Source organism: Peromyscus maniculatus, chromosome 17 (genome assembly GCF_049852395.1).
Source record: "Peromyscus maniculatus bairdii isolate BWxNUB_F1_BW_parent chromosome 17, HU_Pman_BW_mat_3.1, whole genome shotgun sequence".
In the NCBI taxonomy this organism is placed as follows: domain Eukaryota; kingdom Metazoa; phylum Chordata; class Mammalia; order Rodentia; family Cricetidae; genus Peromyscus; species Peromyscus maniculatus.
The window spans coordinates 26032375-26048284 of record NC_134868.1 but is presented as its reverse complement, the minus strand read 5'-3'; the positions used below and the strand labels follow the sequence as shown (position 1 = coordinate 26048284).

The 15910-nt window shown below is 40.5% G+C and overlaps 1 protein-coding gene across 2 annotated transcripts in view; it reads right to left on the bottom strand.

The window, feature by feature from the left end:
• The window catches only part of Trappc11 (trafficking protein particle complex subunit 11), a 43723-nt gene that overhangs the window by 25314 nt on the left and 2499 nt on the right, over window positions 1-15910 (bottom strand). For both annotated transcript variants that reach the window (XM_006970899.4, XM_076553342.1), the window contains exons 2-15: window positions 15467-15692; window positions 14069-14238; window positions 12672-12742; window positions 11635-11749; window positions 9659-9758; window positions 9231-9304; window positions 7366-7462; window positions 4818-4951; window positions 2585-2732; window positions 1714-1807; window positions 1099-1178; window positions 917-995; window positions 787-841; window positions 326-471 (exon numbers count right to left, since the gene is read on the bottom strand). In XM_006970899.4, coding sequence (XP_006970961.1) covers window positions 326-471; window positions 787-841; window positions 917-995; window positions 1099-1178; window positions 1714-1807; window positions 2585-2732; window positions 4818-4951; window positions 7366-7462; window positions 9231-9304; window positions 9659-9758; window positions 11635-11749; window positions 12672-12742; window positions 14069-14238; window positions 15467-15670 — 1567 coding nt within the window. In that variant the 5' untranslated portion in view covers window positions 15671-15692. The remainder of the gene's footprint in view (window positions 1-325; window positions 472-786; window positions 842-916; window positions 996-1098; window positions 1179-1713; window positions 1808-2584; window positions 2733-4817; window positions 4952-7365; window positions 7463-9230; window positions 9305-9658; window positions 9759-11634; window positions 11750-12671; window positions 12743-14068; window positions 14239-15466; window positions 15693-15910) is intronic.

Here is a 15910-nt window from a genome sequence, read left to right as displayed (position 1 = left end):
ACCCTTAAGATAGTTTTGAGTAAATACTTCTAAGATGACTAAGTATAGTGAATTTTATATAATAAAAGGACTTCTTTTGTTTGTTTGTTTTGAGACAGAGTCTCTATATAACCCTAGCTGTCCTCAAATTCACTCTGTAGACCAGGTTGGCCTTGAACTCACAGATCTAACTACCTCTGCCTCCTAGGAATAAAGGTTTGCACCACCATGCCCAGCACAAAAGTACTTCTAAATATCTGACAATGAATTATTACTCCAACTTTAAAAATATTAATGATGCAAACAATTGCGAGGGTTGGACTTTACAGAAAAAACATCACGTTACCTCTCCCAAGGAGTTCTAGCGAGTAAGTAATGTAGTCCTTTAGCTGGGCCATGAGGTAGGAACACTTCAGCGCTGTGGTCAGTATAGACGTGAGCAGAGTCCACCACCCTTCACTGCGGTAGTCACACATGACATAATCCAGCAGCCTAGGACAGGGAGAAAGACAGCCTCTCCAGAAGGTGGAAAGGGCCTCGGAGAAACTCTATACGCTTTTCTCACTGTGCACATACAAAAAGTCTCACTGCGATGCTTTCACAGCCATTGTTCACAGTTGGTCAAACCTGAGGTTACCTAAAAACTTAAAGGATTATGCCAGCAGAGGGCACTAGAAAATATCACATAACTGGAATTTAATAAAAAATACACAGGGCAATAACAAATCCTTCAATATAAACGTCTATTCCAATTTCATCTTAAGGCAATCAGAGTACTTGTGAAAATAAACAGCAAATATGACTCACTTCAAAGCTTTGGTATAATCCTTTGCATAATAATACTCCTCTCCCATTTGAACCACTGCAAAGGAAAAGAAGGCTTAAATAATTTAAATTACACCAATGAGCACAAAATATGGTGTGGTGAGGTACATACTGAGGTGGCTTTTCATCCGGGGACACTTGTACTTCTTGAACTGTGCGACAGCATTGCTCAGAAGAGTGATGATTATTTCCTGTTAGGAAAGAAAAGGTAGGAGACATTGGAATAAAAACCACCTCCTATTTTACTACAATAGTGCCCGAGTAGTTTATATTGGGGTGGGACAAGTAACTCACAGAGTGGGCAACACTTCTTTCCTTCAGCTGAATGGCAAGAATCCCCACTTTCTCTTTTTCGGGGTCAGAAAGGTCAAAGCCTATGTACGACAAGAAGCAACCCATCTTAGCTCATTAACAGAACTCCTCACGCGACGCCCTGAAGCCTTCGCTTGAGTCCAGAGTGCACTGAAGACTGGGAACATTCTGGAATCTTCACGCCTCGGCCAGAGCCTTATTCCCACGGAGTTCTCTGCAGTTTCTGTTCTGCAGAGAACGCTCCTGACCCTGACGTTCTCTTCCCAGCTGCCCCCAGTGTAGCCTCTCAGCGGCCACAGATGCTGCTCAAGTCCAATGTGCATGGAATGCACAAAGATGAACACAAACTCTTAAAAGGCACCACATGGTAATGCCATTTTAAATGGATAAATAAATCCCCGGAGTTAAAGTGTTTAAACACTCAGATGTTTTCATCACATCAACTCCTTTAACTCTAAGTTACTCTAATATATAATGAAAGAAGCACAGATCTTCAAACAAAAACCAGACTAGAAATGGTTCCGTCAGTCATCAGACAGTCTGAAAGCTATCTCTGTCTTCTTGAGGCTGAGAGAAAAAGGAAGGAAAATTATTTACTTAGGATTCCTTGTCTCCAGGGCCTCTGTCCATAAAAGTCAAGAACACCAGTTTGTGTTTCTAAGGGATCAGGACTGGGGTACATCACAGAAGCCTGAAATCAAAAGAACAAATCTAAGGAAGAGTTTATGACATCCACCCCAAATCTGATTGAATAAAGAAATATCCACAAATATAAACAGCAAACATTTGTTAAATGGCACCATTATAAATATTTTAACATGCTTTACCAACATTTAGAAATCCTATAAACCTGAAGTGGGTGTGGTGGCGCACGCCTTTGATCCCAGCACTTGGGAGGCAGAGGCAGGTGGATCTCTGTGAGTTCGAGGCCAGCCTGGGCTACAGAGTGAGTTCTAGGACAGCCAGGACTGTTACACAAGAAACCCTGTCACAGAAGAAAATAAAAAAAAAAAAAGGAATTCCTATTTTACATTGTAAACAATAAGCCTACAAGAACTTCCTAACTAAAGACTGGTATTGACTCGTAGGGTCTGTCATCCTATTTCTGAAAGTGAAATTTGTGTCAAGAGATTATGATTAGCTTTAAAGCTCCTCAATTTACTTTCAGCAGAAGAACTACTTTATATTCTATTAAATCATATTTGTTAATGCCCCATTCCACATATTCTTTACAAAACCTAGTTTTACTCATCTATTAAAATACTATATTTAAATTACAATAAGCCAAACCTTAAAAAATTTAATACATGTAAAACCTAAATATAATACACTGCTTAAAACTGGAAAGTCATAATAACTGAAAAGACATTCAAAGACAAAGGGAAAAAATCAATACCAGGAGCCCTAGCTTCCTTCAAGGGAGGGTTAGTGGTGTCCTGAGTGCGAGGTGGTGCAGGCCAGGACTTACGTCATGGTTACAGAGGGCTCGGACATGCTGCTTCCGCTCCTGGGCGTAGTAAGCCGCCTGCTGATAGTAGAAGCCAGGGTTCTGTGTTTGAATAGCTGTCAAGCCCAACTTAATGGCTTCATCAAACAAATCTCCAAAGGCCTGGAATCTTCAAGAGAGCAAGCCAAGGAATTAAAAGAATGGATAGGAAAGGGAGGAGAAAGGAGTGTATCTCTAATAAGCATGCATTCCGGAAACCATGAGCTTGACACACCATATGATTAAAATAAGACTGTTGAATGACAGCTAATTTATTTGTAAATAATAATGTACAGTAGTGATAAGTTACAAGCAAGCTTTTTATTGAAGTCATCTGTGATAACTCAAGTCCATGACTACACCATTACATTAGATCTTAACATAACCCTCACTCTTCAATTATATCCAAGTTTCTGAAAGTCACTTTATTTCGGCAATTTTTACATAAACACTGTCCTGGTGGGTCTTTTTGTTGTTAATTTAACATAAGCTAGAGTTATCTGAGAGGGGAACCCCAGCCGAGAAAATGCTTCTATCAGATTGCCTGTGGGGAAGTCTGTAGGGCATTTTCTTGATTAATGGTTGATGTGAAAGGGCCACCCCTGTGGGCGGGGCCATTCCTGAGCAGGTGGTCCTGACTGTAGAATACACAGGTTGAGCAAGCCAGGAGGAGTAAGCCAGGAAGCAGAGTTCCTCCACGGTTGCTGCTTCCGTTCCTGCCCTGAGTTCCTGTCCTGGCTTCCCTCAGGGATGAACTGCTACTTGGAGGTGTAAAATGAGCGTCACTGAGGGGAACTCTGAGCAAACACTTCCTCGGGTCACCTCACAGAAGCTGTGGTCCAAAGGAGGCCACGGCCACATCCTGAGCTGGCAGCCGCCGAACTTGGCAAAGCTGTAAGAGTTTACCAGGTGGTACTGGGTTTTGAGGTGTGAAGGAGTCATGGAGAGAGGACACAAGAGGGTACTGGTGAAGGTGCAGCCCGGTGGCCGCAGAGACCTCGGTATTGTAGACAGGACACGAGACAACCACCGAGAACAGCAGCCAGTGTGGAGTGGAGCGGCCTGAGCCTACGAGCCGAGCCAGCCGTGTGTGCTGCGGTGGGCAGACAAGAGTGGTGTGTCCAGACCCTGTGGATCCCGGAGGGTCGGGAGCGGGTCCCTGACAGAGAGCACTGGACTCCTTCACGGCCGGACTTCGGTTTTGCTTGACCTGACTGTTACTGCTCTGACTCCTCCTTCTTGGGATGAGACAGTATTTTAACTGGTTTTACTTTATAGGAGCACACAGGTATAAGACATTGGCTATTTTAGAGAGACTTGGGTGTTTTAAAAGGATGTTGGATATTTTTAAGGGACTGGATGTTTAAAGTGAATTTTTAAAGGCTGTGGAACTTTTAAAGGTATTTGTGTTTTATACTGTGGTATTAATAATATAAAGAAGAAACAAAGGCTAGGTTTAATATATTGGTGTGTCAAGCTGACAAGGAGTCATTTGTCTTGATTTTGTTTTTTAAATTAACTTGACACAATTTAGAGTTATCTAGGAAGAAGAACCTCAGTTGAGAAAATACTTCCAACAGGTTGCCTGTAGAGAAGACTGTAGGGCATTTTCTTGATTAATGGCTGATGTGGGAGGCCCCATCCTCGGTAGATGGTGCCATCCCTGAGCAGGTGGACCTGAATGTATAACAAATAGACAGAGTAAGCTATGAGGAGCAGGCCAGCACGCATTGCTCCTCCCTGGCCTCTGTTTCAGCTCCTGCGTCCAGGCTCTGGCCTCAAGCTCCTGCCCTGACTTCCCCCAGTGGCTCCTGTGACCTGGAGGTGTCAGATGAAACAAAGCCTTTCTTCCCCGAGTTGCTCTGGTCATGTGTTTTCTCATAGCGATGGAAACCCTAAGACAGACACTAAGCTCCATGAAGCAGCAATTTTGTTTTGTGCTTTCCTATATTTTCAGGATGCAAACACAAAGTGGAAACCTAACGAGTACATGCTGATTGTAAAAAATGGTACCATAAGTTACCTGACTTTCATTAACAAATCATACCAATCAATATATACGATGCCTGGATACATGCTTAGGGTATATTACTAAAACCCCACTTAAAAGCAAAAGACCCACTTAACGCTGTTTAGAACCAAAGCCCTTGCTGAGGCCATCTCTTCAAATCTGCCATTCTATTTTACAGTATTAAGAAAACGAACTTAAACGTACTGTTTAGACATCCATGCAGCGTGCTCAAATGACAGCTCCGCACTTCCAATTTTCTTCTTACACAAGTCAATGTGTTTCCGAAACTGAGCAATTGCATCCAATGGCGTGTTGTGCTGAAAACAGAGCCTACAGATCTGAAAAAAAAAAGGAAAAGGCAATCCCCAAATAAGGGAGAAGTCCAAAGACACATTCATCCACATTAAAAATGTGTGAACTTTAAGAGGAACTTTAAAAGCTACATAATTCCCAGCTCTGGAGTTCTCTGTAATATGATTCTCCTCCTTAGAATGCTTTGAGAGATGAAATAAAATAACCCAGTACACTGAATTTGTCCTATGCCCTAGAAAAGCTTTTCAAAATATAGAATTTTAAAAAATTATAACAAAGAAAGAATGTAACAATAGGCTGTAATATTTCCAATGGGAATTTATAGAGACTGATTTTGAGTATTAGAATTGTCAGAAAATTAAACATTTCTGCTGCATAATCAAGGTTTAGTTGCCTACACATCAACGAGGGTTACAGAAAATTTCAAAATGTTTTTTTCCTGGAACATTTAATATACATTGTTTCCAAATGGTACAATCTACATGACCTGAGGGTAAACAGAAACCCAACAGCAATAAATCCTAAATTCATTTCCATATGCTTATGACAACTTTCAATTTTATTTTTTAGGTACAAAAAAAAAATCTGTGTGTGTGTGTGTGTGTGTGTGTGTGTGTGTGTGTGTGTGTGTTATGCATATATATCTGTGTGCATACGCTAGAAGATGGCTTTTTAGTATCTTGCTCTATTGCTCTCCATTTTCCTTAGGAGACCCAGCCTCCCCCCAAAACTAAAGCTCACAGTCACAGCTAGCCAGGGAGCCTCCAGGATCTGCCTGTCTGTGCCCCACACACCCCACCCCTAGCCAGTGCTGGAGGTACAGGTATATGCCCCACATCCAGCTTTTATGGGCTCTGGGATCCAAACTAAAATCCTCATGTTTGTGAAGCAAGGACTTCAGCCACTAAGCCAGCTCCCCAGCCCAAAAAGTTTATAATCCATCTGTGTCCTTCAGTCACTTAGTTTTTCTTTTCAGAGGCAATCAGTTTTAGCATATGGCCAGGATAGTCTACAGACAGGCAAGTGTGCGTATATCCACATTTATACACTAGGAACCATATGGTGTCAGGCTTACTAGGCCGAGTTACACCTTACTTTCTTCATCTAATACCTTAATATGCTAGCTGGTTTTTATCAGCTTGACACAAACAGGCATATCTGTGAAGAGCAGATCTTAGTTGAGGAAATGCCTCCATCAGATCCCCAGTAGGCAAGTCTATAGGGCATTTGCTTGATTAATGATGGACATGGGGAGGACCCAGTTTACTGTGGGTGGTGCCACCCCTGGGTTGGTGGTCCTCAGTGCTGTAAGAAAGCAGACTGAGCAAGCCATGAAGAGCAAGCCAGTAAGCAGCACTCCTCCATGGCCTCTGCATCAGTTCCTGCCTCCAAGTTCCTACTCTGGCTTGCCTTAATAGATTATGACCTGAGATATTTAGGCCAAATCAACCCTTTCCTCCCCAAATTGCTTTTAGTTAAGAAACCAGACTAAGACACATAGCTACCACTTCATCTTAATTGATGGAGCAGCCGCATTCAAAATTGTACGGTTATTAATGTCCCATTAAAATTTACATAAACAATCACCTATTGTTAGCTTATTTCCAATATTTTCCTATTAGAAAATAAAGGAAGTATCCACAGATTTTGAGTTACAGATATTACCATTAATCGGCAAAGAATTTCCCGAAAACGATTGCCAGGTAGGGATATCCCTTTTTAGATGTGTGTTCACTACACACACTCTACCACTCATCGCCCACCTGTCAGACATTGTAAAAGAGAGTGGGAAAACAGTAACTGTCTTGCTTGTCTGCTGGGAAGCAGGGAACGGTCAGGACACAGGATGGAACGGGGACAGGACAGGAATGGGACAAGCAGGATTAGTTCTACAATGAACAATCTTAAAATGTTCACACAACAGTTATGCTTTCTCTAAAGTGAACGGAGACAGCAGAGGGAGCGGACATGTGGTCCAGCTCCTCAGCAGGCTAAGGCAACAGGATCACTTGAGCCCCAGAGTTCAAGAGCAGCTTATGCAACAGTGAGACCAGGTCTCACAAACCAAACATAAACCCGCTAAACTGAATAGATGTATCTTTTCCATGGCTGACTCATTGAGTCAAGAAATGCTTACATAATTCCAATATGCTGCATCTTTTAAAATTCAACAACAGGCAGCTTTCTTCTCCCTACTCCTTTGTCTCACACACAAACCATCACTGAAAGCCTCACTAACTCGTTATCTAGAAACTCAAAGCACAGCTATTGCTATGAGGATGCTGAGAGTCAAGGCCACTCTTGAGGGAAAGGACATCAAAAAGAGGAACAGAATTCATCAAACACCACCTTTTCAGATCAAGAAACTGATTCTGATTTTTGCATCTTAAAAAGGTAATATTTAAAGGTAAATCTCCTTTATTTCAAAGTAGAACTATACCTTGTAGTTTATAAATCCTGCCATTGTCTTAATTTCCAGAATATTAGTTTCATGGGCTCTCAATTCATGTACAAGGTTATAAGCGGTCCTATAATTCCTAAGTAAACATAAGGAGAATGGTTATGATATAAATTAATGTTTACGATTCCTAAGAACAATATTATTACAACAGACATTATACAACATTTCTGACCACTCAACAGCTCAATAACAGCATATATATAACATATATATATATATATATATATATATATATATAAATCTCCAATGTTCTAATAAATTATCTATTACTAGTCAATGACGTCATAACAAAAAGACCCACCCACGTGCGCTGTTCTTTCATTAACTAGTCAGTCAATAACAAGAAGAACTGGGCAGTGGTGGCGCACGCCTTTAATCCCAGTGCTCCGGAGGCAGAGGCAGGCGGATCTCTGTGAGTTCAAGGCCAGCCTGGGCTACAGAGCAGCCAGGACAGGCTCCAAAGCTACACAGAGAAACCCTGTCTCAAAAAACCAAAAAAATAATAAATAACAAGTAGAAATGAGTTGAAAACTGAGGGTAAATTGGATGTTATCTAAAATTACACTAAAAAATAGTCCTTTAATTCCAGTACTAGGGAGGCAAAGGCATGAGAATCTCTGTGAGTTCCAAATCAGCCAGGACTACATAGAGGGATCTTGTCTCAAAAATAAATGAATAAATGAATGAATAAATGAATGAATGAATGAATGAATAAATGAAAGCATTGATAATAAATATACATGTGTGTATTTGTGTATATTTGAGGCAGTCTCATTAGATAGCCCAGGCTGACCTGGAATTTGTTATTCAGCCGAAGCTGGACTTGAACTTGTGGTCATCCTGCTTTGGTTTCCCAAGACCTAAGGCGACGCCACCATGTCCAGATAAGGTTTTTTTGCTTTTTAAGTACCACCGTAAGTTTCTCCAAGGAAAGTAATTTTAGCAACAATGGTTTCAAGACAGAACAAGTCACAGGCATTTTAAGGGTAGGTACACAGAAAAAGGCTAAGTAAACAGTATTAATCTTGAATAGAGGCTGCAGAGGACAGAAATATCTTTAGCGGATCCAGGACAGGAGAACAGGGAAAGCAGCAAGCCCTAAGATGGGAGGCAGTGAGAACAAGTGGCTTGTCCCTAGGCAAAGGGGATCCTCACCCTCTCCAGCAAATGGTTTCCTCTAAAAGCATTAGTTTTTATAGCAGTTCTAAAACTGAAGGTCTTAACTGATGCCGCCCATCCACAACAAAAATAAACTACATTAAAGCCAGCTCTTATTTTGATCTACTGCTATTTTCTCCTCAAGTATAGGGTAAAAAACTGATTCCTTTTTAAATCCCTCTCCACGCTGTCACTGTATATCCAGAACTCTGAGCTAATGCACAAAGAGATCATGTTTTAGCAAACTGCAGTTGGTAAAAACAAAAGAATAAAATGTCTGAGCATGTCAACACACCTGCAACTGACCTTCAAGGTCCAAGCAGGGCCTTTAAACAGAAACTGATGTGATAAACAGGTAATGATAAGACTTGATTTGAACTGAATACATGGATAATGTTTATTATACTTGGAAATAAGTGTCAAGAATTTCACTGAATACACAGATAGAAAAAGAAAACTGGAAAAATGAAGACAATCATTTCTTTTAGATCATGAAATTTAGTTAAATTAGACCAGGAGTTTATGAGAACTTATTTTCAGCATTAAGATGGAAAAAACTACTTATTAAATATCTGAATACAACATGAATACCTTAAAATCACGGAGACTGAGATTCATAGATGGCAATTAGTATGGTATTATTAACATCAAGGTAATAAAGATGTAGTTGGAAAACAGAAACTTACTTGAGAGCATTTTGTGTATCTTGTTTCAACTCACTGAAGAAAGCTATTTTGAACTGGTGTCTAACAAACAAAAGCTGAGAAGAAAGATTAAAGAATGGTTATATGCACACTTTAATTTGGAAATAATATTTATTAGGATGCATTAAGGTATGAGGAAAATTATTTAAAATTAAATACACAATGATCCCAATAAGGACACAGCTAAAAAGGCTCCCAAGAGCTCTTCTTACAAGTAAAAGGGTTTGAAACTAACTTTAAGGGCAAAGGAATCTAATTTGAAAACAAATTCATTTTTAAGAGCTTAAAAAAAACTCTTGAAGTACTAAAACAATTTAAAATATCAGTACTGCAGAAATAAGAATCATCTAAAAATAACCACAATGAACAATCTGTTTTTGAATGCTTCTCATTAGTTTTTTTAAATGTACCTGGTGTGTTGTTTTATTCAGAAATTCTTTATGAGATTTCACCCTTCTGATCTCATTGTAGTAATAGGTCTGGGCATGCTCATAAAACGCATTTTCTAACCTGTTAATAAACAACAAACACACACACAAATATATATACATATATAGTTCCTCAAAACCAGTTCTTCTTAGGAATGGTATTTGTTGAGACCTGACAGTACATTTGTGACCGACACTGCCTATTCTACTTGATGATCAGGATGAAAAATGAAGCACTTTTTCTAGAAAAAAAGTCTAAAATTAAGATCTCCCCCAACTGAAAATCATGTAAAACACGGGATACAACAGATAAAAAAACCTTGTGCATTATAAAAACTAGGTGATCTTTAAGAATACTTTCATCCCTATTATAGTTTTATAAACATCTGAAAAAAGATTTAAAATTGAATTGTGTTTCACTAATTTTTATTCTACTAATATTTAGTTTAAAGGAATATGAAAACTGATGGGGAGATTAGAAACAGTTGGCCAACAAGATGGAAATAACACTGATATTATTAAAGTCTGCTTCACTGTACAACTCTGAGATTCAGGAGCCCCAAAGGAGAGGGCGGAGCAGAGACCAGGAAGCAGTTCACACTCTCCGGAGAAAGGGCGTGTCTGTTAAAGAAAGTGTGCAGGCCATGACAGAAGTGAATTCATAGGCAAATATAGGGGACTTCAAGGTTCTCCTCAGAATAAACACAAGTTTAACCTATATTCAAAAGATTTTGACTGCCAGACAGTGGTGGCACACGCCTTTAATCTCAGCACTCAAGAAGCAGAGGCAGGTGAATCTCTGTGAGTTCGAGGCCAGCCTGGTCTACAGAGTGAGTTCCAGGACAGGCACCAAAACTCCACAGAGAAACCTTCTGTCTCGAAAAAAACCAAAACCAAAACAAAAGAAAAGATTTTTACCACATCTGAGGAAAACAGGATAAGTCAAAAGTTTTAAATCAAATGTTTTATTTATGTCTTTAGAGACAAAGTCTTACTGCGTAGCCTTGCAAGCTTTAAACATACTACTGCAGCCCAGACTGGCCTCAGACTGGCAACCCTCCTGTCCCTGACTCCTGCGTGCTTGGGAAACTGGGTTTTCTAGGTTAGAAGATTTTATTTTCAAAACTATAGTTTTAAAAAATGTTAAAATATGAAAATCAAGTTAGGTTCTAATCTTGAAACAATAATGTTATTAATCTAAACTTGTCCTTAAAATTTTACGAGAGCAATAAGGGACTGATTATAAAACACTAACTAAGGTGAGAAATATTATTATAGGTTATTCTCAAAGATGAGAAGATAACCTTCCCAAAGAAATTAGTTCCAACTATATCAAGATAAGCTTGTTTCAGTTTCCAAACAGGCTGTGTACTCAGATAAAACGTGTGTTAATCAAGTAGAACAGACCCGAGAACATATCAGCCTGGTTAAATCCTTTAAACTTAGTTAGACTTCGGGCTGGCGAAAGGGCTCAGCAGGTAAAGGTGCTTGCTGCCAAGCCTAACAATCTGAGTTCAATCCCGGGGACCCAGATAGTGGAAGGACAGAACTGACTCCTGTAAGTTGTCCTCTGACCTCTGCGACATGTGCATGCCTCCCTTCCTCGAGTGATTCATAGAGAAATGTAATTTTAAAGCAAAAAAAAAACCCTAGTTACATGTATTAAACCCTTCCCTACGTTTAAGGAAACCAGGTTAGATAGTTGGAGAAAGTAATATGATCCTCACTGTTTGTTTGTTTGTTTGTTTGTTTGTTTGTTTGTTTTGGAGACAGGGTCTGACTTTGTAGCCCCGGGTAGACTGGAACTTGCTAGGCAGACCAGGCTTTTCATTTAGTGATTTGCCTATCTGAATCTCACTGTCCAGGATGTTTCTATGAACATTTTGTTGTTGCTTGTAAAGAAAAGGCTCTAAGCTACCAACTTTGCATTCCTATGGACCAACAACACTCTGATTTACCTTATAATGTAGCCCACGAGGTGGTCAGTGTGGGGCAGCACAAACAGAGACTTGCCTGAGAGTTCACACACGTTGCACAAAGCTGCAGCCCGCTCGGAAGCAATGACATCTTCTCCTGTGGGCAAGCCCGACAGAAACAAAGCCAAGGTGTTAGTTTTCTGTAGGAAAAGGTCCCCCAGTTTGTAACCAGGAATAGTGAGAGTACCATGCCCCTGCTACCAGGTCAGTACGACTCCTGCTCTCCCCGAGGACTTAGGGCTCCCAGAAGTTACTATGTTCATGTTTTCTCCTGAGAATGGCAGACAGGACAACTAACGTCCCAAGCTGTTTCAAAAGAAAAAGAAAAATGGGGGCAGCCATGCAGGAAGGAAGTTTCTAAAACCTCAGAATGCTACAAGTTTCAACATGGCAACAAAAATTATTCTAACTTTTGAAAATCTGGGAAAGCAAAGGAAAGAATCATTTAAATGAATCATTTCTCTGGACAATATTACAAATCCTGTTTCTTTATGTAAGAGTAAATTTTAAATAGCATCAGACAAGGATCACACACTTTTTTAAGCACCTGAATTAACTGTTTTGTCAACTGATACATGCATACATGAGGGGCTCGGCAGAAATGAAACAATAGGACTTGGCATTTGTAAACTTCCTTTGTTTCTACTACTATGGCAAGAATTAGTTTGTGTATTACTGATATCTTTAATATCGATTTATTTTGTGTGTGTATGTGTGTATACATATGTATGGATGTCTGCACCTGAGCCACAGTACCCCTGTGGAGGCCAGAGGACAACTTTCAGGAACTGAGTCTCCCTTTCCACCACGTGGGTTCTGGCAATCGACTGGACTCAGGTGCTCAGCAAGTGCCTTTACTTGCTGAGCCATCTCTCTGGCCTCTTATGAGTGCTTTTTAAAGTCAGCATACTGTCAGCCCCCAAAATGAACACGTGAAAAATTTAAATATTAAAAAAAAAAAAATCTACCTCCTGGTATTAGCAATTGGGGCATAAAGCAATTAATGAACCTTCCGGTACCTGGAGGGAGAGGTGTTTTCTTCTGAATCAGGACAACTGCAACTTTTGTGTTTCTCCCTTGCAAACTCTGCCTGCAATGGAAAAACAACAATATAATTAAGAAAGCAATTAACTTGTTTTAGTGTAACTATGTCAGGCTTCACATAAAACACAGGCTTCCTAATCCAACTGAAGATAAATTTCAACTAAAAACATCAAGATCAGAGTAAATATTTTCCTGCAAATGACCATATGTGCCATGATGACTTCCATTTTTAAAGTATAATCTTACATCAAGCTTATCGTCTTACTAAAATCTGCTTTAAAAGTGAAACTTAAGGGCCAGTGAGATGAGCTGAGTTGACTCCCCAATCCCATAGCGAAAGGAGAGACCCAACTCCCCCAAGATGTCCTTTGACCAGACATGACTTGCCTCCCAAATAAAATAAATAAATGTAAAGATGATTTGAATGTGAAATTTCAACATACACTTCTATACAAAATTACAGTCAATGTACTTCTTCATGACTACATTGAAGAATTACATTCAGATAATTGCCTTAGAACTACATGGTGGTAAAGCGTTATGGGGACCAGGGAGACACTCTATGTCTGCTACGGAAGCCTGGCAACCTGAGTTAGAGCCCAAAAGCACATGTAAAAGTTGAAGGAAGGAACCAGCTCTCCAAGGCTGTCCTCTGACCCCCACACGTGTTGTGACACACATGAACAAAAATATAAATCATGCACACAGATATGCACATGCACACACACAATAATAATAACTGGTTTGTAAGTGTCTTATGAGAGTGCTAGATGGCTCTTAGCAATTAAGAGCTCTTGATGCTCTCCCAGAAGACCTGAGTTCAATTCCCAGCAACCACTGTGGAGTGGCTCACAACTGCATGTAATCCAGTTCCAGGGGATGTGATGCCTTATTCTGGTCTTTGCAAGTACTAGCATGTGTGCATGGACATTCGTGCATACACACATACATACACACACATACACATACACACACACACACACACACACAGACAAAATTATAAATTATATCTTTTTTAAAAAAAGTTCTTTGAAAAAAGTATCTTATAGGGTCTGATAATATGGTTATCTCCCAAAGAGATCACAGTATAGACAAAAAATTGGAACACCAGGCCAACTTGCCTTCTAAATTCCCTCAGATCCCTGGCACCGTCTAGTTACTACTTACATTACGTCTTAGAAACAGAATGAGGTTAACAGTCTCCAAAGCAACCATTGCAGTTTGAACAGTACTCAGTTAACCTTCAAGCGTTTGCACACAGGGCTGAGGCCTGCCTGGCACACACAGGCCGTGGGCTCCATCCCTGACATCACAAACAAGTCAGTGAACAACAGACTTTTGCAAGTACCACAGAGGCCCCCCGGCGTCATACCTGACGATTTCCACCCTGGTGGCGCACTCAGACTGCTTTTCTTTCCACTGAGGCTCATCCCAGTCCAGTTCATAGAACACAACCACCAGGGCCGGCACCAGGGTCAGGTGCTTATTCATCCAGCCGCTCTTCAGGATCCCTTTAGGAATGTACCATTCATAGGACGTCCTCTGCCAACAACAGGGACGGAACTGGAGTTACTTAGTGAGAAAGGCACAGAAACCACCGCCAGGGGCCAGGCACTTCATACGCGTTTGCTTCATTTGATATGAACACCGCCCGTTTCTAAGATGAGGATGTTCAGTCCATCAGAAATTAGTAATAGCTCTAAACTAAGTGTTTGGGTGTTATAGTAGACTCTCAACCGCACCACACTACCCTTCCCACATGAGGAAGACTGGCCCGAGCGCAGGAGTCCTAATAATGCCCAGGATCTGAGTTACGTGTAAAGAAGTCAGTCCTTTCCAGTCTACCTCTATTCCCTACCCTTGTTTCTGTGCGTGTAAAATACTACAACCATCAAAAGTCTACTACAGAGGCCGGGCGGTGGTGGCGCACGCCTTTAATCCCAGCACTCGGGGAGGCAGAGGCAGGCGGATCTCTGTGAGTTCGAGGCCAGCCTGGTCTCCAAAGTGAGTTCCAGGAAAGGCGCAAAGCTACGCAGAGAAACCCTGTCTCGAAAAACCAAAAAAAAAAAGTCTACTACAGCTCCATCCATTTACAGATACACTGCCATGATGCCATGGCTCCCTCCCTGTGGATGAAGTAAAAACGGTTGCGAAACTTGTGAAACTGAATCTAACTCAAAAGTCATGGATTCTATAAAGAAACTGCAGATGATGAATGGGTAATGTGAGATCTTGCTTTTAAGGAGACTTTGTTAAAATTATGGAGATGCGGGAGTTATTTTAATGAAAAGAAAAGGGGGGCAGATGGAAAGGACATTTTTTGCAAAGCCTAGGACTCCCCAAGTTCAATCCTCAGGACCTACATGTTGGAAGAAGAGAACTGAGACCTCAAGTTGTCACCGGCCCTACACATACACACACACACACACACACACACACACACACACACAAAAAAAAAAAAAAAAAAAAAAAGTAAAAAATTTTAAAGAAAAAAATATAGGTTCACAGTAGAGGAAGTATTAGTCAATCTTCTTGAGGTTAAAAATAAATGTTGTTAAACATATGCATATATTCCATAGTACATGAAAACACCTGTTCTTCCTTAGGCCCAACAGTAACCTTTGCCCTGATAAACTCAGGAGTTTACACACACACACGCACACACACACACACACACACACACACACACACACACACACGGAACAGGGTTGGGAGTGGGATAGGAAAAGGACAGGGAATGAATGGATGCACACAATCCTAATGCCATTACCTTGGATCTACATTTTGGATATTCATGGTCACCTGGGAGCACCTTGAAAGAAATTGGTACCCGATCGGCTCTCCGATTGGCACAGAAAGCATCCCAGACTGCTCGATGGACAGCATTATAAACTACATCAAGGCCAGTAAGTGTAACAAAAGCCATAGGCCGACAACATAGTTCCACAGGGAAGTCCCACTGTGTGGGGCTCATGGTTAAGACGTCACAGAAAAATCTGAAACACAAATGTCAGGATATTCATAATTAATTTAAAAAACCAACATCAGTACTAACATATAAACATTAGAAAAAGACACAAGGCTCTGCATGTACACAGCCAAGCAAATAGAAGAGAGTAAAACTTTAATTCCTAAATAGAATTTATTAAAATTACTAATTGCATTGCATTTTTTTCTCTTAAATGTCACAAAAAAAGTTGTAGTCAATTTTTAG